The 27140-nt window shown below is 38.9% G+C and overlaps 1 protein-coding gene across 1 annotated transcript in view; it reads right to left on the bottom strand.

Moving 5' to 3' along the window:
- LOC127436756 (staphylococcal nuclease domain-containing protein 1) overlaps window positions 1-27140 on the bottom strand; it is a 247121-nt gene that overhangs the window by 177622 nt on the left and 42359 nt on the right. The window contains exons 11-12 of the mRNA XM_051691102.1: window positions 11325-11426; window positions 4081-4187 (exon numbers count right to left, since the gene is read on the bottom strand). Coding sequence (XP_051547062.1) covers window positions 4081-4187; window positions 11325-11426 — 209 coding nt within the window. The remainder of the gene's footprint in view (window positions 1-4080; window positions 4188-11324; window positions 11427-27140) is intronic.

Raw genomic sequence — 27140 nt, forward strand, 5'->3', positions numbered from 1 at the left:
CCATGTTGATTCCAGAATGGTTTGCAGATTTGAGACTTTTTAAATTTATATGACTTTTCCAGGCATGAAAAACTAAATTAAAAAAAATCCCTGATAATTTCCTCACTTGGCCTCACTTGCACTAACAAGTGACAGTGTGTTAGATCACACATCCACAGACGAGTGAACGGGGGGGGGAGGAAAACAAAATCCATAGAGGTAGTCAAACAGTAATAACACTGAAGCATGTGTTGTCCTGATTCTGAGGGTGAGGCATTTAAAGGGATAGTTTACCCCCCCAAATGAAAACTGTAATTTGCTAACCCGCATGTCTTCAGAAAAAACACAAAAGGAAGTTTAACCAAATGCCCAAGATGCTCTTTAACATATACTGTTAGAGAATGATGACCACAGCTGTCAAGTAAGATTTTCAGTGAGTAAATTACATTTCTTTCTATTCCTAACACAACTTGTGTTCAATGGAAGAACAAAAATCATACAGATTCAGAATAACATGAGTGAATAAATTATATTTATTTTCACTGTGATGTTCATTTTTGAATGAAATGTCAATTTAAGGGTGCTACAGAAGGACTACATACAGTTTCTTTGTATAAGGAATTTCTTCAACTTCTTGAACTTTAATGTCCCAGGGGTTGATTATTATTATCATTATGACTATTATTATGATTATTATTATTATTATTAGCATATTATCAATATTGATTATCAATATTAATTATTGTCAATATTATCATTCACATTATGAATAAAAGTAACAGATTTAATTTTTATTTTATTTTATTTTTTGTTGTTATATGAAGGTAACATGATAACTGATATGGAAACTTTTTTCATGCTTTTATCATATCTTTAAATGCCTTTTGTCTAGATTTGATTGTTTTAGCCTTGACCGAGACTTTCAATATTAAAATATGAAAATCCATTATTAAAATATGAATTATTACATACACTACCATTCAAAAGTTTTGAAACACCTGACTGAAATGTTTCTCATGATCTTAAAAATCTTTTGATCTGAAGGCATATGCTTAAATGTTTGAAATTAGTTTTGTAGACAAAAATATCATTCTGCCAACGTAATTTAATTACAAAACTAAAATTGTATTTAAAAAAAAAAAAAAAAAAAAACGCTTTTGAAATTGATGACTTGGACCAAATATTTAAGAAAAGCAGCTAATAAGTGCCCAACATAGATGGGAACTCTGCTGGATGAACAAGCTGAACAAGCTGCTGGATGACAATCAGTCAGGCTTTAAAAGTGGACACTCCACCGAGACCACCCTGCTGTCTGTCACCGAGTCGCTGAGACGAGCGAAAGCTGAATCCAGATCATCAGTCCTGATTCTGCTGGACCTTTCTGCAGCCTTTGACACAGTCAACCATCAGATATTACTCTCTACCCTTTCCTCGCTGGGCATCACAGGAATTGTGCTTGACTGGTTTAATTCCTATCTCTCAGGTAGGTCCTTCAAGGTAGCCTGGAGAGGTGAGGTATCCAAGCCACATCAGCTACTTACTGGGGTACCTCAGGGATCAATGCTTGGGCCACTTCTCTTCTCTATATACACAACATCACTGGGACCCATCATTCAAGCACATGGTTTCTCTTACCACTGTTACGCTGATGACACGCAACTCTATTTGTCTTTCCAGCCCAACGACACCACAGTGACTGCTCGAATTTCTGCCTGCCTGGCAGACATCTCGGCCTGGATGAAGGAGCACCACCTGCAACTCAACCCAGCCAAGACTGAACTCCTTGTCTTTCCAGCCAACCCTGATGTTGAACACAACATCACTGCGCAGCTGGGTGCAACTACAGTAACGCCTTCCAAATCGGTCAGAAATCTAGGGGTAACCATCGACAACAGACTAAATTTCACAGACCACATCTCAAAGACCGCAATATCATGTAGATTTACACTACAATATCAGGAAAATAAGACCCTTCCTCTCTGAACATGCCACACAACTGCTTGTCCAGTCACTTGTCATAACTAGACTGGACTACTGTAACGCTCTCATTGCAGGCCTCCCTGCATGTGCAACTAGACCCCTCCAAATGATCCAGAATGCAGCAGCACGTCTGGTCTTTAATGAACCAAAGAGAGAACGTTACACCACTCCTTGTCTCTCTCTCCACTGGCTACCGGTTGATGCACGTATCAAATTCAAGGCTCTGATGCTGGCATACAGAACTGTTACTGGGTCTGCTCCAGCATACCTAAAATCATTTATGCAGAGCTACGCGCCCACTAGAAGTCTGCGGTTGGCTAAGGAACGTCGCCTTGTTGTACCAACAAAAAGAGGCACCAAAACACTTTCCCGGACTTTCAGCTTCATCATACCACGTTGGTGGAACGACCTTCCCAACTCCATCCGTGAAGCTGACTCACTCTCTGTCTTCAAAAAACAACTTAAAACACATCTTTTCCATGAGCACTTAACCAGTCATTAAAAAAAAAAAAAAAAATTCTGTTGCACTTTATTCTATTTTGAATACTATTATGATGCTAGTGATACTTTGTAATACAGCACTTTTTATACCACTGTCTCCTAAGATGATTCGCTTATGTTTTCCTCTCTTGTAAGTCGCTTTGGATAAAAGCGTCTGCCAAATGAATAAATGTAAATGTAAATGTAACTCCTTCAATACTGTTTAAAAAGCATCCCAGGGTGATACCTCAAGACGTTGGTTGAGAAAATGTCGAGTACATGTCTGCAAATTCTAAGCAAAGGGTGACTACTTTGAAGATGTTAAAATATAACACAGTTTTGATTTATTTTGGATTTCTTTTTTTTGCCACAAAATAATTCCCATATTTCCATTTCTATTATTCCATAGTTGTGATGGCTTTATTATTCTAAAATGTGAAAAAAAATAAACAAAGAATGAGTAAGTGACCCTAAACTTTTGAACGGTAGTGTATGTAAAACTAAAACCAGAGTGAAATAAACCTGAACAAAATAACAGGGCTCCAGACTAAAAAAAGAATACTTAGGAGCCATTGGCTCCTAAACTGAAACATTAAGGAGCCAAATGACTTTTTAGTAGCCAAATCACAGATTTTCTTGATTTAGATTACTGTTCAGAAACAAGTTAAAAAGCCAAAGAAAATGAAGTCAGCTGATAACCCATTCATTGAAGGTTTAATAAACAGTATATATAGTTTAGAAAATTTGCATTCCCTTTTGTCTCAAATGTTCACACCCCTTTCATCATTTATACAAATATAAGAGATAAAAGATTGTTTTATTCAGTACTGCTCTTCAGAATCTACATTAGAGATACAGGTGCATCTCAATAAATTAGAATGTCGTGGAAAAGTTCATTTATTTCAGTAATTCAACTCAAATTGTGAAACTCGTGTATTAAATAAATTCAGTGCACACAGACTGAAGTAGTTTAAGTCTTTGGTTCTTTTAATTGTGATGATTTTGGCTCACATTTAACAAAAACCCACTTGATCAAAAAACCCAGTTGCTTGAAGTCCAGTGTTAAGTTTCCACAGTCTGTGATGATTTGGGGTGCAATGTCATCTGCTGTGTGCGTTCAAGTTAGTGTGCCTGTGGGGGCCTGGGTAGCTCAGGGAGTAAAGACGCTGACTACCACCCCTGGAGTCGCACATGAGTTACCCCATGAAGCGCACATATACACAGTTGTCGTTCACTCTGCTGTGCATAATGGCATCAAAGTAACAAAAAAACAAAGTATGATGAGTCACGTTGTGTTCTCCATGTGTGTTTGTGATGACGTAAGATGAACGCAAATGGACCGGGGTACGATAGAATCAAGGGAGTGTGAAACCAGACCAAAGCTGCGGGGGGCACCGGGAACAATCGCACTTGGAATCGGACCGCAGCAAATGTGCCCAGTGTGAAAGCTCCTTTACTTAAATGTTCCTTTTGCAGTCTCTGGTTGTCAGTTGTGACAGCCTAAATCTCAATCTTTAGATCTTTGTTACATAAAGCTTTGTTTCCTTCTGTGTGGGGCACAAAAAAGCTGAGGGGGATGAGAAGGTTTTGAATGAGCCAAAAAGTCAGAATTTATTTGCTATCTAGGTGGGGTGAACTTACATTCCTCCAATGGTGACTGTAGCACAGGTACGCTCAGGAAAGGCAGGGACGCCACCCATTTCCATGGCACTAGTGGCTGCTCTGATGTAATCAACCATGACATTAACCTGCAAAGACACAAAATGAAATTGTTAAATCACTGGTCACATAAGAGACAATGTAGGGCCATGAAACATGGCCTGCACACACACACACACACACACACACACAATAAGCCTGTCAGGGGCTTGGCTATGGAGATAAATTGACCACTGAAGCCACACGCGAGGACACAAAGAACTGCCCTGTTATACTGTTTTATGATGCCGCATTAAACCCAACAGAATTACGCCAAGAAAGAGCAACACATCAAACGCTGAATTTGATATTTGTACAGGATTGCAAATCAAGCGAAAAAGCTGGCTGTAAAGAAAGATTACTAGCCTGAGACAAAAAAAATAAATAAAAATGGTGGACAAATTGTTTTAGGGCATCTAACAAGGGGTCTGTATGTGTGCGCATGTAGGAGTGTGACTGTGGGCTACTTTCCAAGGTCACCCTGAGTCAGAGTGAATCATATCAGGCTAGACCGCAGATCTTCACAGAGGAACCGAGACCAAACATGGAAACTGTTTATCACATAGCAAGAGAGAGGCAGGTACCGGTAACCGTTTCATTTAAAGGCAACAGAGGCAAGTGATAGGGAAAAGAATAACTAAACCTAATTATTTCACATCAGAAAAAAAACAAGGAGCACCAAAATGCTCCAGGTAAAGAAATCGACTCCACTTCGAGGTCATCAGATCATCCCAGAGGGGCCTTCACATTCGGTATGTTCTTGTTAGCTTTGAGCAAATAAAGAAGCTGTGTTGAGATATTCAGAGATAGGAGCTTTTCGCCCAATAGAGAGACTGATCCGGGCCAATCACTTTCAATCAGTCCAGAGCAAACAGACTAGAGGGTTGGAAGCTAATCTGAAATAGTGAGTTGGATCTCCCATCTGCCTTGACACAGAGAGGGTAAGATCAATTGCTAATTTTGGATGGCATTGGGACTGTGCAAGGACAAAGACTTCACCTGTACCAACTGCCACAGTGTCTTACGGTCCTCTGGGTGTATGTGGATGAAATTGAGCTCTGCCCAGTATATCCACAACCAAGAGTTGTTTTCTCTGGGATCATACCCAGGTTGTTGTTGATGGGAAATTTTGAGAGAAGGGCACAGTTAGATGGGGCAGTGTAAGCACTAGTTATGCATGGTAAAAACCATGTAAACAAGCAAAGTGTAAAAAGAGCCTAAGACAACAAAAAAAGTCATGAAATATGACAAAAGGCAAAAGGCTAGAAAGTATCACACTAAGGAAAACCTCTGTAATAAGGTCAGAAGTATAGCGTCTTCAGTCTAGTCTTCACTTCTTAAATCATTCCATTTATTCCTTCAATTCATTTGCCTCAAAATGAGAATTTAACCCATTCTAATGGACATAAATGGAAGTTCATTAGGTAGGGGAATCCTGTTGACACTCATTATCTTACCCCAGGAGATTAGTACTTCATCAACAAATAACACACAAAATGATTGCATTATTACACCCTTTTCTTCAACTATCTCTCTTTTTCTCCCTGAAAGGCAAAGACAGCTCTGCACCATTGGACAGGAGTAATAAGCTTGGGTGAATGACAACACACCATTCTTAAGAAACACAAAATGCCAACAATTCCCTCTCCTTCAGAGGAGCAAAAGTGCTAGTGAAGGAAGAGAAAATGAAAGAGAAAGAGATGGAGAGAGAGGGGGGCCATTTGGGAAGCAGATGACAGATTAAATGGGCTTTTAGTGGCGTGTCTGAATAAGAAAGATCTGATGAAGGGATATCAGCAATGGTGGGGTTCCGAGAAGCTCAGGCAGGACTCTGAACCAGGAGGTAGATGATTAAGATGACAGAAATGGGGTGTGTCCCATTCTGAAGTGATCATCCCTATGCTCTATTCCCTTTGAAGATTTTACCTTTTTAATCTTAAAGCATGACTATCATGATTCTTCTCCCTTCATAGTGCCCTTCGCAGGGTGATTTATGCCATTTGGAACCCAATCATGGTCTTAGTAGAGCGCAAAATTGCCTGCCAACTTTTTTTTAGCAGTCTATGTTTTTCCGGAATAATTTTTCCCATTTGTTTTTCCCAAAGGAATTTCATAAGATTCTTCATAAAAAGGTTTAAGCCTTGAACCAAACCTACCAGTTGCGAGGTGAATCACAACATTAACAACTTTTGACTCGAGTAAACCTGACAAAACAACAACAACAAAAGTACATGACTGTGAACTTAACGTTTTTCAAGAGAGCATTAACTACTTTCCGATGGAAAAATGATGGAAACAATTTCAAACAAGTTAAACAAGTACAGAAACAATATATTTGGTTTGGCTGCTACAGAGCACTTTTGGCACACATTGTTGGCTGCAAAGATTGGTGGATCTTTTCTCTTTAGGATCATGGGGTAGTGTAGGAATTCTGCTATTAAACTTTTTTTTTTATGAAGTTGAAATAACGCAGACTCATGACTTGAACAGAAGCATATACAATCGATTAACAACCTCGGAGCTCATGGTAGGTCTGTCTTTAAATGTTTATAAGTTGTCATCACCTACAGAAAAATTCATCAGGATTTTTATTTCCAGAACCCAACTGTTGCGCTCTACAGCAAAGCACCTGTCAAAAGCAGAGACAGGTCCACTGAAAAGTCTTGGGGGGAAAACAGAAAGATTAAAGTGGTGTATGCATGCACCACCTCATCAAAACTGGCTTTGGCCATCTTAAGTACATGAGAGTCAAATGCAGTGAAAGAAGGTATAGCCAGGAAACCCGATAATACATATTTCATGGATTAAAATGTGAGCTGCTAGACTCAAATTATTCCCTCTAAAGCAAAAGCTGAAACAAAGGTGGAAAAAGATGGATGAGAACTCCACAGCTCTGCCCCGGCAGAGGGAGAACGTGCATCAGGGCAATCGCATTTCTCACCAACATGTGAAAACTAAGCGCGCTCTTCCATACAAATGAATAAACTAATAAATAAAAGTGGCACTTCTGGTACATACCTGCACAAACAGACATCAAACGTTTGCCATTGACATTCTGCTCAGTCACTGGCTCTTTTTCACACCTCACACACACAAACACTCACACCCATATAACAGGAGGCACTTTGAGCAGGCAGGATTATCCAAACATGCTCTTTCCTGATAAGTGGATTAAGGCAACATTTTCATTTGACTTTTTTGCTGAGGCAGAGACCCTCTACAGAGGCGCTACTTAGAAAGCTGGCCAAATTTAGCTATGGATTATGTCACTGGGAAGTTCGGTTTCAATACGCAGAGGGTGAGAAATGGAAACACACTTTTCCACAGATCTACCTCCTTTACTCACTGCTGATAATTGCCACTCATTCTTTACATCCTCTCAAAAGGAGGGAACACGATCTGAAATGAACAACACTCCCCGTCTCCCTCCTTTCCCTGCTCTTCTAGTGCTGCAACCAGGGATGGGAATCTTGATTAAGAAATTTAATAATTCCAGTTCTGACTCCTTTTAATGGTTATGGCTCCAACTCTATAATACTTCACACAAAATCGGGTGACATATTTCATTCATTCACTCATTCTTTACATAAAATAGCACAGATACCAAGCCTAACAATGCGTATTTAAACGCATAACATATTTAATGCATTCATTATCATTGTAATATCGTTGTTATATGACCAACCAATCAGTAACAACTAAGTATCAAGTGACTTCTTTACAAGAGAACACTAACAGTTATTTGGACTTTAGAAACACAAAAAAAAGAAACAGCTCATAAGAGTCTTTTTTCGGGAATCAGACTACACTGCCCGCGCTGTATGTTTTTGATTATTATGAACCAACTATGAGCTGGTTGCTCAAAAATGCCTTTTTCTAAGAGATGGTTCTTTTTAGTGAATCAAAAACATACAGCATAAACAGTGTAGTCCGATTCCCAAATGAATTACTCTTATGAGTTGGTTATTTTTGGTGCCGCTGAATAGCAGTGAAGGATACACTGACTGAGTATTTTGGTAAAGTGTGCCAACCAAATTGGCAGAAGAATGCACGTTAAGAGAATAGTTAAACAATTCACTCCTTTCATGTATTTAAAAAAAATAAAAAAAAACTGGCTTCAACTCTCTGGGGGTCAGCTATGCCTCGTTCTTTAATTTTCTCTTGCTAATTTTGCTGTTGAACTCATAATCATTAGGAATGCACCGATCTGATACTAACGTTTTTAGACAGATCAGGTATCGGTCCAACGAGCTCGATCCAAATCCGATACTCCGTGTTAGTCATGGTCATCACTGTCAAGCTCCAAAAAATGACAAAAGAACCATTAAACTGGTCTGTATGGCTCGTGCATTTGATTCAAAGGCACTTGAAAACCTGTGATGGCTTTGTGAGCCGCAAAAAGCTGTGTTTATATAAATATCTAGTATGCATGCGTAGCATCAGCGCGTTAGTGAATGCACATGCTGTTGATGCGCTCGCGGCTATTTCAGCTCTCAGAGCCGTGTACAATATGTGAACGCTACACACAAACCAAATTTCAGATGTAGATACTCAATTGTTTCACTTAACAGCACCAGAGGAGCATTTTACCAGATTTTGAATAAGAAATAAATTAAACTGCTGTTAAGCTGCTACATTGTCCTTAAATATTTTTTTCTTAATAGGCTACACATTTATATTAAAATAATGTGTAGATAAAGGTTTGTGTTTCTTTGCAAATAAAAGAGTACCCCCAATTAGTATCAGAGTGAGGTATAGGTATTCTAAACTGATTATGAAAAAACAACACTTGTATCGGATCGGGATCTATTTCGGCCGATACTGAGATTCCAGGTATCCGAATCGGAAGAGATAGTGGTATTGGTGCATCCCTAATAATCACACACATGAGGAGATGTAGAAGAATTGACCTACAACCTATTTGAGGGCCCCTTTAAGACATCTACACCCATGCCCGACAGACTGCATCCTAATACCACGGTTATGGAAGATGGCTTCAACCTCAAAATATCCATCTGGACGAGAGTGGCAGCAAATGAAGTCGAGTCCAAGCAAGACCCTGCTGCTTTCAACCACATGTCTGCACATATTCTGGAACTGAGAGTCAGGTACTACTTACCCCATGACCTGCTGAGAGATGGCCTGTGGAGAGTGAGTTATGCCTTAAAATGCCAGTAAAACTTACTGATAAATATCGCTGCATAAAATCTTACCTTCTGTCATTATGTGACAGATATGAGCCAATAGATTTATAATGTTCCACAGCACCACCAAGAACAACAAAATAATCAGTCCTTTATTATTGACCCATTTTTGAGTTATGAACTTCAATGATTGCACAGATTTTATTTGCCTTTTAACAGTTGGGCCATATAAAAATAAATAAAAAATTCACAGCTGTTGCTAGGACAGCAGGGGAGATACTAAAATGTGGCATGCCTTAGTCCAAGGCCTCATCCTCATACGACATTGTGTCCTAGCAACAAAAAGAAACTGAAAACAGCTTGTAAATCGTTGCTGGGTTTCATTTATGAAAATTAGGTAAATGTAAAAGAAATTAAGGGTCAAAGCTAATACAGTCTTCAGAAGAGAGGTCAATCAATAAGGGTTTCCAACTGATTTCTAAGCTTTTACATTTGATCCACTCCAACTGATCCACACCAATCTTCCATCCTTAAAGAAATTAATCCAAAAACGCCTGCAGTTAAAGATTGTTTATTTATAGAAATGTTAAGATGTTACCTTTGACTATGAGAATGCTTAACGCTATACAATTTAAGTCAGTCAAAGTACTTCTGTGAAAATTATTGAGTCAAAAGTGAATCCTTAAGATAATTACATGCCAAACACTTCACTCGTATCTTTTTGAGCTGAATAAATCCAAAGGTTTCAACACTGTTTGCATTAATATGCAAACAGGCATCGTACCGTGCAGAGTGTTGTATAAATCAAACTATTCTGACTACTCCTGCAGAGTGCATACAGGAAATGCCCCACGAGAAACTGATCTGAGATTAAACTCTTCCGTTTCCAATCTCTAGTGTCAAAATATTCAAATGATTCCAGGTCAGTGAACCAGGCCTCCGTAAAAAAGCAGCAGCAATAAAATATTGGTTTCAAGGAGCTGTCTTGTATAGATACAAGGATAATATAAATCTGCAGTAGTAATCCATGTGCCTTTCGTATATATATGAGAAAATGACTGTGTGAGGAAATGTGCTGTCAGATTTCCATGGTGGTAAATCAAATGGCCCTTGCAAACTGGGTTTTCCATTATTCTGCACATAAACAACGAATGGTTTGGGTGAGAAAGATCTTCAATACACAACAAACCACAGCTTTACTATTGACAGCAGGCTGCCCATTATGCTTTAATGAGACCCAACATGACTAGAAGAATTTCCATAACTTCCCACACCAGTTTATACCCTGCTGGTCTTTGAAAAATCGGTTATGCTGAGAGTATTTCTGCTCATTATAAATGACAGATGTAAACAATTTAGACTTACAGTAATTCAACACAAAATCTAAATTGGCCCCGTTTATTAACATTCTATTTTGAACAATTATTTGGTTAACATAATACTAAAGAAAAAAAAAAAAGGTTTCTTTGTAATCTTATATCAAAATGTAATAACTTTGTCTTCCCCTCTGAAACGCCGTCACCAAGCCCTCTTAATTTTTTCAACCCTATGTCATATAGAAACCACCATTTCCAATCCAATCAATTCCCCATAGATAAAAATCAATTCCCACCCTACATTTTTTCATTGAATATTCTTTCACTTGGAAATACATCACATCATGGCAGTAAAATGGTTTGTGGACGGCATGTTTCTTTTTCCTGCATTTGTAATCTGTTTTAGTCAATCATTTAATGTGTTTGTGTGCATGCACATATTTGTGTGTACACATACTCTCATGTCAAATCCCCGTGCTTTGCCAATCTTTGTATTTATCACTGAAAAAATTTTCCTTTCTGGTTCTATGAATAAAGTCTATGTGTTCAAGGTCTGTGTGATCAACGTGCTCATTGACTCCAAAGAACACAGAAAAAGAAAATCAACTTTACTTTCATAAGCAGTTGACAGTAGAAAAAAAAAAAAATCACAGAGAAAGAAAAATAAAAAAACTTTCATAATTAAAGAACACATCCAAAGATTTATAAGAATTATATTATCTCTCACCTTCTTCCCGATGAGCTTATTTCTCAAAAATTCCCGTGCCTCAAACATGTAAGGAATGTCGTAGAGAGGTCGGAAACGCTTGTCTTTGTCCTTGTTCTTCTCCTGGAAAGAGAATAGGAATAGAAAGAAGAAGAGATATCAATAGCACATAATAACTGAAAAATATCCTTTCTTCCCAAACATGCACAACACTGCTTTTAAATATACATTCTTCCCTGCTACTCAGTATACAAAAAGTAGTATGTCAAATGACTAGGACATCTGAATATGCAGTATTCACGATACAGTAGGCAAACAATACCTGCCTAATCTGGCTTTCTTAAGCTGAAACTGTAAGAGAACTCTGAGACTGCGCAATAGCTACCAAGAAAGTACTTGCTCACTAATAAATTGTACTCATTTAACAACATACAGGTTAATTGTTGACTTGAAGGTCATAAACAATTTTTGAAAGGTCAAGAGACAAAGTCAACATGGCGGACACAGTATGCCCAGGAATATATTTACACTACACACCTGTACCAACAGAATGCACTTCACTGACAGCTGAGAAGTTACTACTTCATCAGATTCAGTACACTGTGAAATTACGGGAATTGGGATGCAGCCGAAGTCTCATATTACTTTCATCTAAAAAGGAGCTCCTTTCTGCAAAGCTTCCTGTCTTCCTCCTCATCATCCCTTTTAAATTCCACTCCTCCTATTTTTCCATTCTTTTAAAATCTCATATCCCTCATTTTCCCTATAAAGCCACAGCAGTGCATGAGGATCTGTTGAGGACACGTCTCATTGTCACGATCTCTTGGTGTGTCAGCCGTGAGACTCCTCAAGCTCCTCGAGACAACACTGCCACACGCATTACTAATCTAGAAATAGAACATAATTTACATGTTTCAGAAGAAAGATTTTGTTTTTTCAGTTTTTCCGGAGAAAGGGCACAAACACAGCACACACAGTATGCTCAATATTCCAGCATCCCATACTGCAGCTGGGGCAAAGGCAGTATGAATTAATATACAACAGCACATTCAGAAGCACTCAACCTAAAATAGAAAGAAATATGATGTCATTTTTTTGTGTTCTGGGAAGGAACGTTGAGAAGAATCAGGTGATGTTGCTCTACCAGCTATTGAAATCACAGATTAAAGACTCTGGGTAGGAATGTCAAAAGTACCGGCACCTCGCACCAAGTCAATGCTAAAATTTGAAAGTTTTTTTTTTTTTTTTTTACAGTACCGGTAGTGCGGAGTACTAACTAACTATCTAACCATTGTCTGACAGACAAGCCGCTGCTTGTATACAAACTACAAACACTCCTAGCATGCTTGTAAAAAGTGCTTGTAGTGATGTGAAGTGTCCATTACACTTCTTGGTTAAAATGCAATCCATCTTGGCGAGACATTAATGTAAACACGCTGTTAGGACAAAAATATATTAAGCGTAAAAATTATGGATGCACCGATCCGATACCTGGATCGGTATCGGCTTCAATACTGATGTTTTTAGACCGATCAGGTATACCAGATCCAAATCCGATACCGTGTTAGTCATGTTCGTTACAGTCAAGCTCCAAAAATGACATAAAAGAACCATAAAAACACCATTAAAATAGCCCATGACACATGCATTTTATTCAAAGCCACCTGTGATATCTCTGTGAATCGCAAAAGGCAGTGTTTAATAAGTAAATATATAGTATGCCAGCACGTTAGTGAATGGCACTGCTCTTTTGACGCACACGCGCAAGCCGCTAGCACTCGTGGCTATTTTTAGCCTTCACGTGGCGCAAAATATCCGAGCGCTACTCACGAACAACATCTCAGATGTAGCTGCTCAATAGTTCGTTTCACTTATAAAATGCATTTAGAACGGCACCGGAGGAGCATTTCACCAGAATTTGAATTAGAAGTGATTTAAACTACTGTGAACTTGCCTACAGACAGACACATACAGGACATCCTGGAGATTTCAGAATGTCAAAATAAAAGCCTGAGGGTTTTAAAGTTAAAGATGCATGATTGAAATATCCACCTTTTTCCACAGGCAGCGAAATTACCCATTATGCTCAGCGCGTTCTTCCGATGCGGATGTAACAGATATCCACTTCGCAACTTATTCCCATTACCAAGCACTATAATATCACTAACAACAGCCAAAAACGAAGAACAGTCTGTGTTTACTTAACGTAAATTACTTTCTCACTAATGTCTGCATATGGACATTAGGTTTTGACGGCAATCCCAAATAAATGAGAACACAATCACACACATTTGCATGGCAAAGTTACCGGACTCTAGCGCTCGCTGCACGCGCCCTGTATGTGTGTGTGTATGTGTGTGAAAGAGAGAGAGAGACAGACATACAGCATGCAGAGAGAGAGAATCCACGAATATGATGCGCTAGATTTCATTGTGTTTCTTGTTGAGCACTTCAACATGAAAACAGCCAAATCCCGGACATTTAGGGAATCTAGAAATCCGACCGGATGCTTTAAGGTTAGAAACAGAGGACATGTCCGTGAAAAGAGGGTGTATGGTCATCATAGGTTCCATTTAAAAATCTTCAGATTAATGGCATTATTTCTGCATTAACAAGCGCCGCCTTCTCACGCACTCTGCCGAGAACAACTCTGTCTCTCCCTCATTCACATACACTCACGGTGCGACATATGAGATATGAACATCGTAAAGCTAATTAATAAAAAAACAACAAGGAGCTTGGTTTAAATGTTTTTCATTTTTATCTTCCAAAATGACGGACATCATTTGGAATTATCTTGTTTTAAAAAATAGGCAAGTGACAGAAATTTAGTTTAATGCAACCTCTGCTTATTATATCTAGTTTGACTTGGAATGTTTCAGCATTGGCAGATTTTGTGGGGGCTTATTGTTGTGACATTCATTTTACAGTAGTTTTTAAGCCACCTGTAGTTGTTATAACACCCTATAACAGCACATAATTATCCAGACCCTTAGCTGCTCGCCATCACCAGTAATGTTAGTTTAGCTGATAACAACAACTAAGAGGAAGTGTGGAGCATCCGAGAGGAAGTCTCTTGCCATAATGGCGCCACCTATGGAGAAGTCAGGAAAAAGGTGGATATAACTGCTCTACTTAAAATTCTAAAAGTCAATAATAATAATAATAATTATTATTATTATTATTATTATTATTATTTGTTTACAAATTATAATATTTAAGTTGAATGGGTTCCAAAACTGTGTGATATGAAAAGTGGGCTGATATCTTACAACTAATTGAACAAAAAAAAGAGATCTGATTCCTTTAAAGTCCAGATACAAGTTGAAAAAAAAAAAAAAATTGTAAAAGAAACTGGCTTCTTTTCTACTGATGACTTGTACTGGAATTACTGTTAATTTTTGCAACATTATCCAGTTTTCTAGTTACATTTTTTCTAATAAGCTATATATTTTTATTGAAATATTGTGTAGTTAGAGGTTTGTGTTTCTTTACATATTAAAGAGTACACCCAATTAGATCCACACAAAGATATTCTAAAGTGATTATGCAAAAAACAACACTGGTATCGGACTGGGAGATACTGAGCTTTCCAATACCAGAATCGGAAGAGAAAAAGTGGTATCAGTGCATCCCTAGTAAAAATATGAAACGTGCATTAGCCTTCCACTGTAAATGCAGCCTAACAGACCTGCTTCTGTCTATTAAATCGATAATATTAAATCAAACAATACTGAAATGAAAAAGAAAAAAACTTTGATTTTTGTTTTGTTCTTTATTATTGACTGTTTACTTCATTAATTGCTTGGAAAGCCTTTATTATTTTGAGAAATATTTAAAAGGCTACATGCCATTGTTTTAATTTAATATGTCAATATTAATATCACTTTTTTAAAATAAAAAGGAACATTTTCGATAGCATATTAGATAGCATATTTCACTGTTATTGGATTCAACTATGGAAATGTTGGTATCGTGACAACCCAAACACTGGGTTTGGTTCATTCCAAGCACTGATGCACAGAGATGCAATGCTTGAGGGAAAACAAGCAAACCCAGAACTAAACAACAGAGAGACTAAAAACAGAAATCAGGGTGAGAGGTTGCTTGTGGGAGAATTTGGAGAGATCGGATTGTTAACCCTGTGAACTTGATCTTCAAAACACAGCAAGCATATTGACTGAAAAAGCATAGATCATGAAGCGTTTTGAAATCCTCAAGCTTTAACACCAGCATTTATCTGTGCTGCAAATAACTCACTTAAACCCACATTAGCTACGCCCACATGCTCTGATATTTGGAAAATAATAAAATCATATCGACCACAGACTTCTAAGAAACATATCACCGCACTGAAACATTGCATTGAATGCACTGAAAATCCTCTTCTGATGGAGGGGCTTTCAGGATGGCAAAAGAACTGTGCCGATGGAATATAATACAGATAGAAACCCCTGACGGTGAAAGAGAGGACAACCCATTTTCAGTCTGCCTATAAAATATCCACAGCAACTCCTTCCCCCCCAGCAAAAAAAAATAAAATTGAGGAAAGCCATGCTGACTTACATTAGAGTATGTGTGTGTGTAGTCAGGGAAACAAACGCTGTGCCACCGTATGTGAAGGAAATGTTTTGCTAGTTGATCATAAATGTCACAGACCGTACAGACCTTCAGAAAACAAATATAGTCATCTAGGGCTACACAATTAATTGAATAAATAATTGAGATTACAATTACCGCTGCCACTATTAAACTAATTGAGAAAAGTGTCAATTAAAGCAGTCCATTAAGGTTTATTGCATGGAATTACCAGATTATTTTCAACTTATAATGTGTTTTTTGCAGGGGTTGACCACCGGTTCTAATGAGCTAGCTTTAAGCAGCCTTATCACTTCTATTTGCGGCAGCAAAATGCGAGCATTTGCGAAAGACTAGAACTCGCAAGGCTCAAACAGTCACGCAAAACTATGCAGTGAAAGCTTTGTTGATGGTAACGGGAGCGTTTTAGTAATGTTGCATTGCTCGCAGAGTAAAATTTATTCCAAATTAAAAGAAGCCCAATGTGAAGTTGACCATTTAGACACTGCCCTGATTTACTGAGTTGGGTGTAATCTGATTACAAAGTAATTAGTTAATGTAATCTAATTCCTTTATCAAAAGTAGTGGAACACATTATAATAAAAATTATTGTAAATAGATTACTTAATTACTTTTAAGTACATTTACATATAGTGATGTGTACTTTTGTTATGCACCAGAGCAGTCTGAAACGGTATGATATTTGACCCATGAGATGGGGTTAACATAGAAGTGCAGCTGCAGTGTTCAAGCTGCCGTGTCACCAGAATCAAGAAACAAATGTCCCTCTGAGTCTTAAACAATGAACAAATTCAATATTTCCATTCCATTATGTCTGCTGGACACTTGCAACAGTGTTGAATAGCAAAATCAGCAGACGAAACTAAGCTCTGTGTCGATTGTCGAGATAGAAAGTACTTGTCATTGTATTGGACAAATCAAGCGTGCTCTGCGAAGACATGGGAGCCTGGTAACTGAACCATGCAAGGAGAAAAGAGGATTTCTGTGGCTGGCTGACATGTCGATGTTTGCCTGTAACTGGCTCTTAAAAATGACAGTTTGGCTGCATGCAGTGAACGCAAGAACAGCTTCATCCCGCAAAGGTTAACTGGACATAACAAGACCTGTACACCCAGCAGTCTGATACAATAAGCAAAGCAATCGTTGGTTGTTAGATCAAAGAACACTGACAAAATTCACTTTTCACTTAAAGGGACAGTTCTACCAAAAAAGAAAATTGTCACTGTCAGTATTATTCTCTTCAACAAAATTACTGGCGAAAATGTTTGTTGATTTTTTATTTTTTTTTTTTGGGGGTCACAGCAACGGAAACAAGATGAAAAAAATGTTGCATCATGTCAAAAATTTTATTAACTTTAACAAAAAATAACACTGCAAGATATTAATGTACAATGTAGAAATATGTACAAAAAACTGATTCAAGAAATCCAGTCATAGTATGCTTATTTCCCAGCTTGAACAATGAACAGAACGAGCAAAAAACGGTAAACTGAACTACTATACTCAATGGTTAATTACTTCACATAAACGCATCATATATAAGATTAATCAGCTAAATCAACAAGATAACTTAATATTTCAACGTACATTTGCATAATGAGGCAAACGCACACGTGAACTTAAACCAAGTTACCTGTTAGTTAGAATGCATAACTTGCATTGTAAATATGCCGTTTCCTACACGATACACATAATACTAAATCCTAAACTGCCTAAAATGCTAAAATAACTCACAACCATCGTAACTTCTCTTTTACAGGTTTGATACATTTTTCAAAATGTTTAAATATTTGGCTAAAGTCTAACATGCTTTGTCATTTTGCACATCATCAACAAAAATGAATGAATATAAAATGAAAAATAATGACTAAATTGAAAGGATCAAAATTAGTTACATTTAAAAGTAAAATTATAAATAAATAAAAAAACAACTGTAAAAATGAACACTGGTTATCATTTAGTCATACTCAAACCCATTTGATGATTCAAAAGATGCAGAAACAATGCAGAATGTCCAAATTGCTCTTTTTCATAATGGGGACTGGGGCTGCCAAGCTCCAAATATGAGTAAATAAAATAACAGAATTTTCAATTGTTTTCCCCTTAAGTGGGTGTGTTGTATTCTTTAAAGAGCAGATTGTCACTTTAGAGAGCATGCCCCAGTCCTAACTCAGCTCCTGAACTTTAATCTCTGTCTTTTTGAAATGCACACACACCCTTCTCATTCTCTCTCTCTCTCTCTCTTACGGGAGACTCTCTCGTCTCATACATACGCACCACTCACATTTTCATTCCTGTCTCTCTCTCTTTTTCTCATTAGCCAGTCTCATTATCTGCAGGTGATAAATAGCCCAAAGGTTGGATGTGACTCTAAAACAGAGAGAGACTAAAGAGTTCTTGCCACCACTGGGCCTGAGGGTCCAGCACTCACGGGAGCTCCTCCATCAGGGGGACAACCAATCACATCCTCAAAGACTGCTTAAAGGAATCGTTCACCCAAAAATTAAAACTGTCATCATTTACTCACCCTCATGTTGCTCCAAAATCATATTAGATATTTTCTTCCATGGAACACAAATGGACATATTGGGAAGAATGTTAGTTTTAGTCACCACTCACTTTTATTGCATCGTTTATTCCATATAATCATAGTGAATGGTGACTCTGCCTAACATTTCATTTTGTGTTCCACGGAAATAAAAGTCAGTCATACAGGTTTGAAACTGCATGATGGTGAAGAAATAAAAATTAACGCTGACCTGAAATAAGGCAAATAATAACGTGCCAATTTCAGAGTAATGATTAACAACTGAATGAATGAATGTTGCATTTGTATGATGTCAAGAATATTACTGGGGTCAAAACCTTTCAGCCTCTCATAAGAGTGTATAAGTCTTGCACGACAGCCGGAATGGAGTATTATGACATTATGCAGCATCAGTCCAGGGAGTCAAAACGAGCTATTTCAACTCATACAGCAGCATCAGAGAGGCCTTAGAAAAAAAAAAAAAAAACTGCATATAAGGCTGAAATTATAATGACTTATTCTTTATTTAATTTATTTTTTTTATCCCCTTTTCTCCCAATTTGGAATGCCCAATTCCCACTACTTACTAGGTCCTCGTGGTGGGCAGTTACTCACCTCAATCCGGGTGGTGGAGGACAAGTCTCAGTTGCCTCCGCTTCTGTGCATCTTATCACGTGGCTCATTGTGCATGACACCGCGGAGACTCCGCATGTGGAGGCTCATGCAATTCTCCGCGATCCACGCACAACTTACCACGCGCCCCATTGAGAGCGAGAGCCACTAATCGTGACCACGAGGAGGTTACCCCATGTGACTCTACCCTCCCTAGCAACCGGGCCAATTTGGTTGCTTAGACCTGGCTTGAGTCACTCAGCATGCCTTGGATTCGAACTTGCGATTCCAGGGGTGGTAGTCAGCGTCAATACTCGCTAAGCTACCCAGGTCCCCTATATTATAATGACTTCTTAAAATAAATCAGCAGTGACAAACAAAAGTGATGCATGGAGAAACAGAGCAAGAAAATGAGATGGAGGATGCAGAAAGAATCAGAATCAGCTTTATTGCCAAGTATGCTTACACATACAGGGAATTTGTCTTGGTGACAGGAGCTTCCAGTGTACAACAATACAAAAACAGGGGGCAAATAATAATCCTCTCAGCAGTTTGAACTGTCCTTTGTAGTCTTCTGATGTCTGATTTCGTGGCTGAACCAAACCAGACAGTTATTGAAGTGCAGAAGACAGACTCAATGAGTAAAACTGTATCAGCAGTGCCTGTGGCCAGTTGAAGTACAACCTCTGCTGGGCCTTTTTTCACAATGGAGTCAATGTGGGTCTCCCACTTCAGGTCCTGTGAGATGGTAGTGCCCAGGAACCTGAATGACTCCACTGCTGCCACGGTGCTGTTTAGAATGGTGAGGGGGGTCAGTGTTGGGGTGTTTCTCCTAAAGTCCACAATGATCTCCACCGTTTTGAGCGTGTTCAGCTCAAGGTTGTTTTGACTGCACCAGACAGCCAGCTGTTTAACCTCCCTTCTGTATGCAGACTCATTGTCATCACGGATGAGGCCGATGACAGTGGTGTCGTCTGCAAACTTCAGGAGCTTGACAGAGGGGTCCTTGGCAATGCAGTCACTGGTGTAGAGGGAGAAGAGTAGTGGGGAGAGCACACATCCCTGGGGGGCACCAGTGCTGATTGTACAGATGCAAGAAGACTTCACACTGCTCCAGTGATCTATTGAAGATCTGTGTGAAGATGGGGGCCAGCTGGTTAGCACAGGATCGAAGACACGCTGGTGAGACGCCATCTGGGCCTGAAGCCTTCCTCTTTTTTTGTTTCCGAAAGACGCAGCTCACATCATCTTCACAGATCTTAAGTGCAGGTTGAGTAGCAGCAGGGGGGTTTCTGGAGGTGTTGGTGTTTGTGTGAAGTGAAGGTCAGTGTGGGTGTGGGGTGTGAGATTGGGCCTTTCAAATCAGCAGAACAACACATTCAGGTCATCAGCCAGTTGTTGGTTCCCTACAGGGTTGGGGGTAGGAGTCCTGTAATTTGTGAGTTGTTTCATGCCACTCCACACTGATGCAGGGTCGTTAGCTGAAAACTTGTTTTTCAGCTTCTCAGAGTATCTTTTTTAGCCACTCTGATTTCCTTGTTCAGTGTGTTCCTGGCCTTTTTGTACAAGACATTATCCCCACCCCTGTAAGCATCCTCTTTGGCCTGACAAAGCTGCCTGAGCTCTGCTGTATCCACGGTTTGTCGTTGTTGAACTTTAAATAAGTCCTAGTAAGAATGCACATATCCTCACAGAAACTGATATATGATGTAACAGTATCTGTGAGCTCGTCCAGGTCTGTGGCTGCAGCCTCAAAAACACTCCAATCTGTGCAATCGAAGCAGGCTTGTAGTTCCCGCTCTGCTTCATAGGTCCATCTCTATATAGTCCTTACTACTGGCTAGGTTGATTTTAATTTCTGCCTGTAGGTTGGAAGATGAACCAGACAGTGATCAGAGAGTCCCAAAGCTGCTCTAGGGACAGAGCGATATGCATCCTTTATTGTTGTGTAACAATGTTCCAGTATGTTCCTGTCTCTGGTGGGGCATGTGATGTGCTGTTTGTATTTGGGCAGTTCACGTGAGATTTGCTTTGTTAAAATCCCCAAGAATAATAATAACTGAGTCCAGGTATTGTTGTTCCATGTCTGTGATCTGATCAGCCAGCTGTTGCAGCGCTGTGTTCAAACACGCATTTGGTGCGATATACACACTCACCAGAATAAACGAGGAAAACTCCCGTGGCGAGTAGAAAGGCTTACAGTTAATAAAGAGCGCTTCCAAATTAGGACAGCACATCCTCTTTAACGTTGTTACATCTGTACACCATCTTTCATTGATATAAAAGCATGTTCCACCGCCTCTCGTTTTCCCCGTTAACTCCACAATGCGATCCGCTCTGAACAGCCGGAAGCCCGGCAGATGTAACGCGCTGTCCAGAATGGCTTCACTCAGCCAGGTTACTGTGAAGCACAAGGCAGCAGAGGCTGAAAAGTCCTTGTTTGTGCAGGTGAGGAGATGTAGTTCGTCCATTTTGTTAGGAAGAGAGAGGAGATTCGCTAAGTGAATACTCGGCAGCACTGTTCGAAATCCGTGCCGACGGAGTTTGACCAGCACACCGGCTTGTCTCCCTCGCCTGCGTCTCCTGAACAACAAAGCCACGCCTCCAACTAAAATGTCTAGCAAAATGTCTGAATATTCAGAAACCGGGAAAAGATTGTCTGGTACATGCTGTCGAATGTTCAACAGTTCGTCTCTGTTAAAACTGACTGGAAAAAGATTACTAAACACAGGACAAACAAATAAAAACAACAAAAGAACTGAGGAGCTCCACACCGAGGCAGCCATCATGATAGGGTGAGACAAAAAGTTAGAGTGCACCATTGAAAATGAATGGGAAGACCATTACACAGAGCCATTTTTTTTTTATCTGTGTAATAAAACCAATAAATCAGCCACAATAAAAAACACACAGACACTCAGAAATGCGGTGGTGAGGCAATAACACACCCACGCACATCTCCAGAACACTGCATACATCTACAGTTTATTATAGTCACAACATGGTTTTCATGTTATTTATATTTTGTTCACCAGATGGCAGCAATCTGCCTTCAATATATGTCACAGTCTCATTTTCTTAATATTTCAACTTATAGAAGTATAGGTTTTTACTGTACTTAAAAGTTTCATAAATGTGCTTACTTGCATATGCAAATGTATGGTCAAATTGAGAAATGTACATGTAAATAAGTTAATACATTTTGTTACACCGGGAGGACCAAAAGTAGGGCTCATTTATGAATACCATAGCAGGGTTAAAGCACTTATATTGTCTTCAGTACAAATGTGTGCATTATTGTAGCTGTAAAGTTGTCTTAAAAAAAAAATTGGGATATCAGCTCTAGGATGAACTTCTGATTGTGCATTACCAATTCAATTTCTGTAGTTGGATTTTTCTTTATTTAAAAAGTCTCTTTCCAGTATCCATTCACATATGCAAAAGCTTCTTACAGTGCTGGAAAGATTCCAACAACTGAGTACTTGTAATTGGATTACATTACATTGTATATTGTGTGCCATAGGATTATTTACTTCTGGGTTACATGATTACACTCTTGATTGCATTTCCAATCAGCCATCGACAATAACTAGTAACTACTGATTCTGCTCTTAAATTTTAAGAGAGGTCCGTAACATTTCAGAGGTGCCAGTCACATGCAACTTTGCGCTTTTGCACCATGCAAATGCACTTTGTCCCATGTTTCAGGATAGCAGAAAAAGCATCTCTCATAGGTTAAGGCGACACCTTCTCATGAATAATTATGAGGTACAAATCGTGCATCTTTATATTATTTCTAGAGACATTTTCTCATTATCGATTTCAAAGCTGGATAAAAAAATAAAATAAATAAATTCCAAACCCTAATTTCATAATTAACAACAATTCTCTTAAAATGAAAAATACAAGCATGTTCTCATTGTCTTCCAAAGGCCTATTTATAGTTCTGTGTCGAACCTATGCCGTACGCTACGCGTAGCTACGGTGGTTACGGCGTAGCCTGATGTGCACCTCTTCAAAAATTCAACTGCGCGTCACGTCGACACAGACAACAACAGCTGTGATTGGTCCACTTTAGCAGAGACCGCCCCCCAGCATGACAAGAAAATATCTGAGGCAGCAGCACTGCATGATCGTGTCACTTTGTGTTTGTACCAGTTTCGTTTTTTGTGGGCATCTGCTGTTTTTATATTCTGTTTTATATGAACATGCGAAAACGCGACAAAAGACACATCTGTTTACATCTAATAAAGCCTTTTTCCTCGGGTCTTTTACTCTATCAGGAATATGAGTGAAACAATACTTGTCATATTCTAATCCAGAATTTTCCTATCTGTATGATGTTATGACCATATGTTTGACAGTATGGTGTAAATACTCATATTTATAAGTTATGAAAACGGAACACTTCTAATTTGTCAGCAGATTAAATAAGTGCCTGTTAAGAGTTGGTTATTTTGCCTAAATGCATAGTAAAGATTTTAAGCTTTAAAACGACACCCATTGTGTGTTTGGTCAAGCAAGCAGTTATTGATCAATTAGATTTTTTTTTTCCAGCACGGAGCGTCTAAATATGCGAGTCAAAAGCAATCATACAGTCTATGCCTGATTTATTTTCTCTCTGTATTGCAGGCAACATTTATAATACAAAATATGTACCTAAATACTACATACTTTGATGAACTGTTTTGTTTTCAATGCTTCAGTAATTGAATAAATACTTTTGAATCCACGAATTCCATTGCATTGCCTTTGTTTATTTATGAAATGTACAGTTATTTCAGAAATGAGAGCTTTTTTTCTCAATACAATAGCATTTTGGCTGTGTACTCGCAAAACAACGCAGACACACCAACGCAGAACTATAAATGCAAACCAACATGTTGGCCACTATGCGGACCATATGGCGTAGGTTCGACGCAGAAGTATAAACCTTAAGTTAGGTAACAGTGTTACAATTTTTGGACCATTTAAGCACCTTTGCTTTACTCAGGAACTGGCAAATAGCAAGTTTTTGTTTATGTTTACTAGTGTTTAATGAAAGGAGCGCTAATTGGTACTAAATACATTTATATACAACTAGTTGTATATCAAAATATGCAATCAGTCATCTAAAAGTAATCCAAAATGAATCATTTAGAATGTAAATCTAAAACATTATATAACTGATAATATAAGTTGTGTAATTTTTAAACCAAAACTGAACTGCTTTTTCAGAAGTCATCTACCCAGCACTCTTACTGGCTTTATATTGTCAAGAAAGCAGTTGAAAAATTGGATAGTAAGCCATTTTATCACACTAGCACCATGTTAACATGGTACTATAAATTCAAACCACTATTTTAACATTAATCCCAGTACAATGTCTCGCCCCATAAACTTCCTTTGTAAGTGCATTCCTATAAAAGTGTTTTTTGCTTGTTTTTAAAATTTTCTGTGGTAAAATGACAGCACACCACAAATTGAACCCGCAACATTCCTTTTAAAATAAAATTGCGGTTTACAACCTCAGTGTCATTGACGACGTCTGATCGGAAGAATGTTTGTGAGAATTCCAACAGTCAACTGATCCCGAGGCAAAGCAGAGCCCTCTGCAAGACAGAGCCAGACCAATCAAATGTGAGATGAGCCACAGAACCACACAGTGACCCCAGACAGAGGCCACAGGACACACATGCCTTCAGCATACACACTATGAAAAGACACAATCTGTCATTAGACAAATTACAATTACCCTTAGAGTACAAACATACAATCAAACACACCGCGTGGCAAGTGACACGGAAGATTCTTTCAATGACTGATACATTTTATAAAGCTATTTCAGCTTTAAACACAGATGTCAACATTTCCCCTGCAGTCCCTCTCACTCGCACACATACAGTAGTGAGGATGACTCATTGAGCTGCTCTGACATAACTCCTCCCCCTCCACATCCTCAGGAGAGCCTATAAAACGGCTGACACCACCATGCAGCTGGAAATAGCTTGCCATGGTGCAAAAACAATAAGCGCCATTCGGCAATTCGAGAGAGACAGGGGATATGAATGAGGAAAAGAAATTAGGCTTGGCACATGAAGTTACATCATAGGTCCACCAGGCCACCAATAATGATAAAGCAGTTAAGCAGCCAAAGGAAAGAAAAGAAAGGTCTCAGTACTATGCAAAAAGAATGGGGAGGGGCATCTGAGGGGAGAGAGAGACACTGGGCAGCAGCTGTCAGAGTTTGTTTTTGTGTTGGTCAACACATCTGGCCCTGAATACCCCCAAAGTCCTCACAGCAAGAGAGAAAACAGTAGAGAAACACACACACACACACACACACACACACACACACACACACCCCGGGGCTGGCCTGAGGTCAGGTTTGTCTCTTTGAGTTTAAGTGTTTTTATGATATAGTGAGCGGACAACAGTTTCACGCCCTGCGTTGAACTGAGGGAGAGAGGGTGCTTATATAGAAGCAGAAGAGGAGGACAGAAAGAAACATGGTGAGCAAGATGACAGAACTGTACGACTGTGTCCTCACAAGACACAATGTGATAACACAACAAGCGATAAAAGCTATCTCTTCCATGTTAATCTGACAAAAGACAAGACATTTTACAAATAAATTGGTATCCATTTCTGTGTAGCCCCACCCACTGTGAAATGCAAAATCCCACTCAGCCTAAAGGGTGTAATTTCTGTACCACAAGCATCACCATATGTAATTACAATTTTTTAGGTTTTCAAAACAGGTTTCCTGTACACTCCTCACCTCTTCTACAAAAGATCCCTCAGACAGATAGTCCCTCACACCATTGGTTGAGCCAATGTTGCCATGTCCAATTGGTTAAGATGCTAAAACAAACAGAGCAATGTTTTGATAGTGCCATAGTGCTTAAACTTTTCGGGGGTATTAATGTTTAAATGGCATACTTATAGTTGTCTATGCATATTAAGTTGGGATAGGAGAAAATGTTTTAATGTCCCCCTGAAGTGCCGAAAAACAGTTTTTTTTTTTTTTTAGTCAGTTGACATATTTCCTACTGAAACGAAGTTGGGGCGGGACTTGACAAACAGCCCGTGCCTTTTTGAAAAACAGCCAATAGGCTTTAGTTTACGTCGCAGCCCCTGGCAAAGCAACACACACATCTACTGCTTCTCATGCCAGAGCCACTCTTACACTGACTTGAGGACCAAACTGATCCGTTTCAACAAAACCAGTCTACAAACAAACACAGTGCTTTGAGATATTTGCTAACGATGACGCTCAAGCCGTTGTACACGTCAATGCAGATGAATGATAAACAAGCGAGTAGAATATTGAAATCTATCCCTGTTTTAAATCACGAAACACTTAAAGAATAAAAAACTCACTCACGCTGTACATCCCAAGAAACCTCAGAAATGGCTGCATTGAACATATAAATAAAACTTCTATATATATATATATATATATATAAAAAAAAACTCCAGCAAGTTTCCTTGCATCCAATTCCAGCGTTGGCGTGTCCCATTTAGCAAGAATCATCGCTATGTCCTATTCCCTTCAAAAAAAATTACCCTCCACTGTGAGAGCTTTAGATGGCTGAAAGGTGATAACGGTCATTTGAAACTAAATGTTTAAGTGATTCTTATTGGAAAATCTGTTTGGAACGACATTACAGCATGGATTGTGCACCCTTCGAAATGCCCTGTGAAGTCATGAGCAGTGCCAGTTAGAACACAGCCAGACACGCTGATAAGATTGAGGGGGTGGGGACGTTCTCATTCTAGAAAGCATTTGATTGGTCAAAATTAATACAGTACATTGTGAGTCATACATTTTTCTGGGTCTTTTTAGCAGGAAGAGACAGCAGATTTTAAATGCTTATATCTTCTGAAAATTAATTTTGTCAACGTTTAGAAGTACACTAGCATATAGATGACCTTAAAGCTAATAGATATGGACTAAAAGCAGCAAAACTTTCATTTTGATTTCACAGGGTCTTCAACATCAAATATGCAATAACTGACTGTAAAATGGGCTTCCACGACTCATGCCAGTGCATAAAGCAGCACTCAATGCCAACATCAAGTGCCGCTTTGACCTCCACATGACAAGCACTACAGAT

The sequence above is a fragment of the Myxocyprinus asiaticus genome, chromosome 47, assembly GCF_019703515.2.
Source record: "Myxocyprinus asiaticus isolate MX2 ecotype Aquarium Trade chromosome 47, UBuf_Myxa_2, whole genome shotgun sequence".
Taxonomy (NCBI): Eukaryota; Metazoa; Chordata; class Actinopteri; order Cypriniformes; family Catostomidae; genus Myxocyprinus; species Myxocyprinus asiaticus.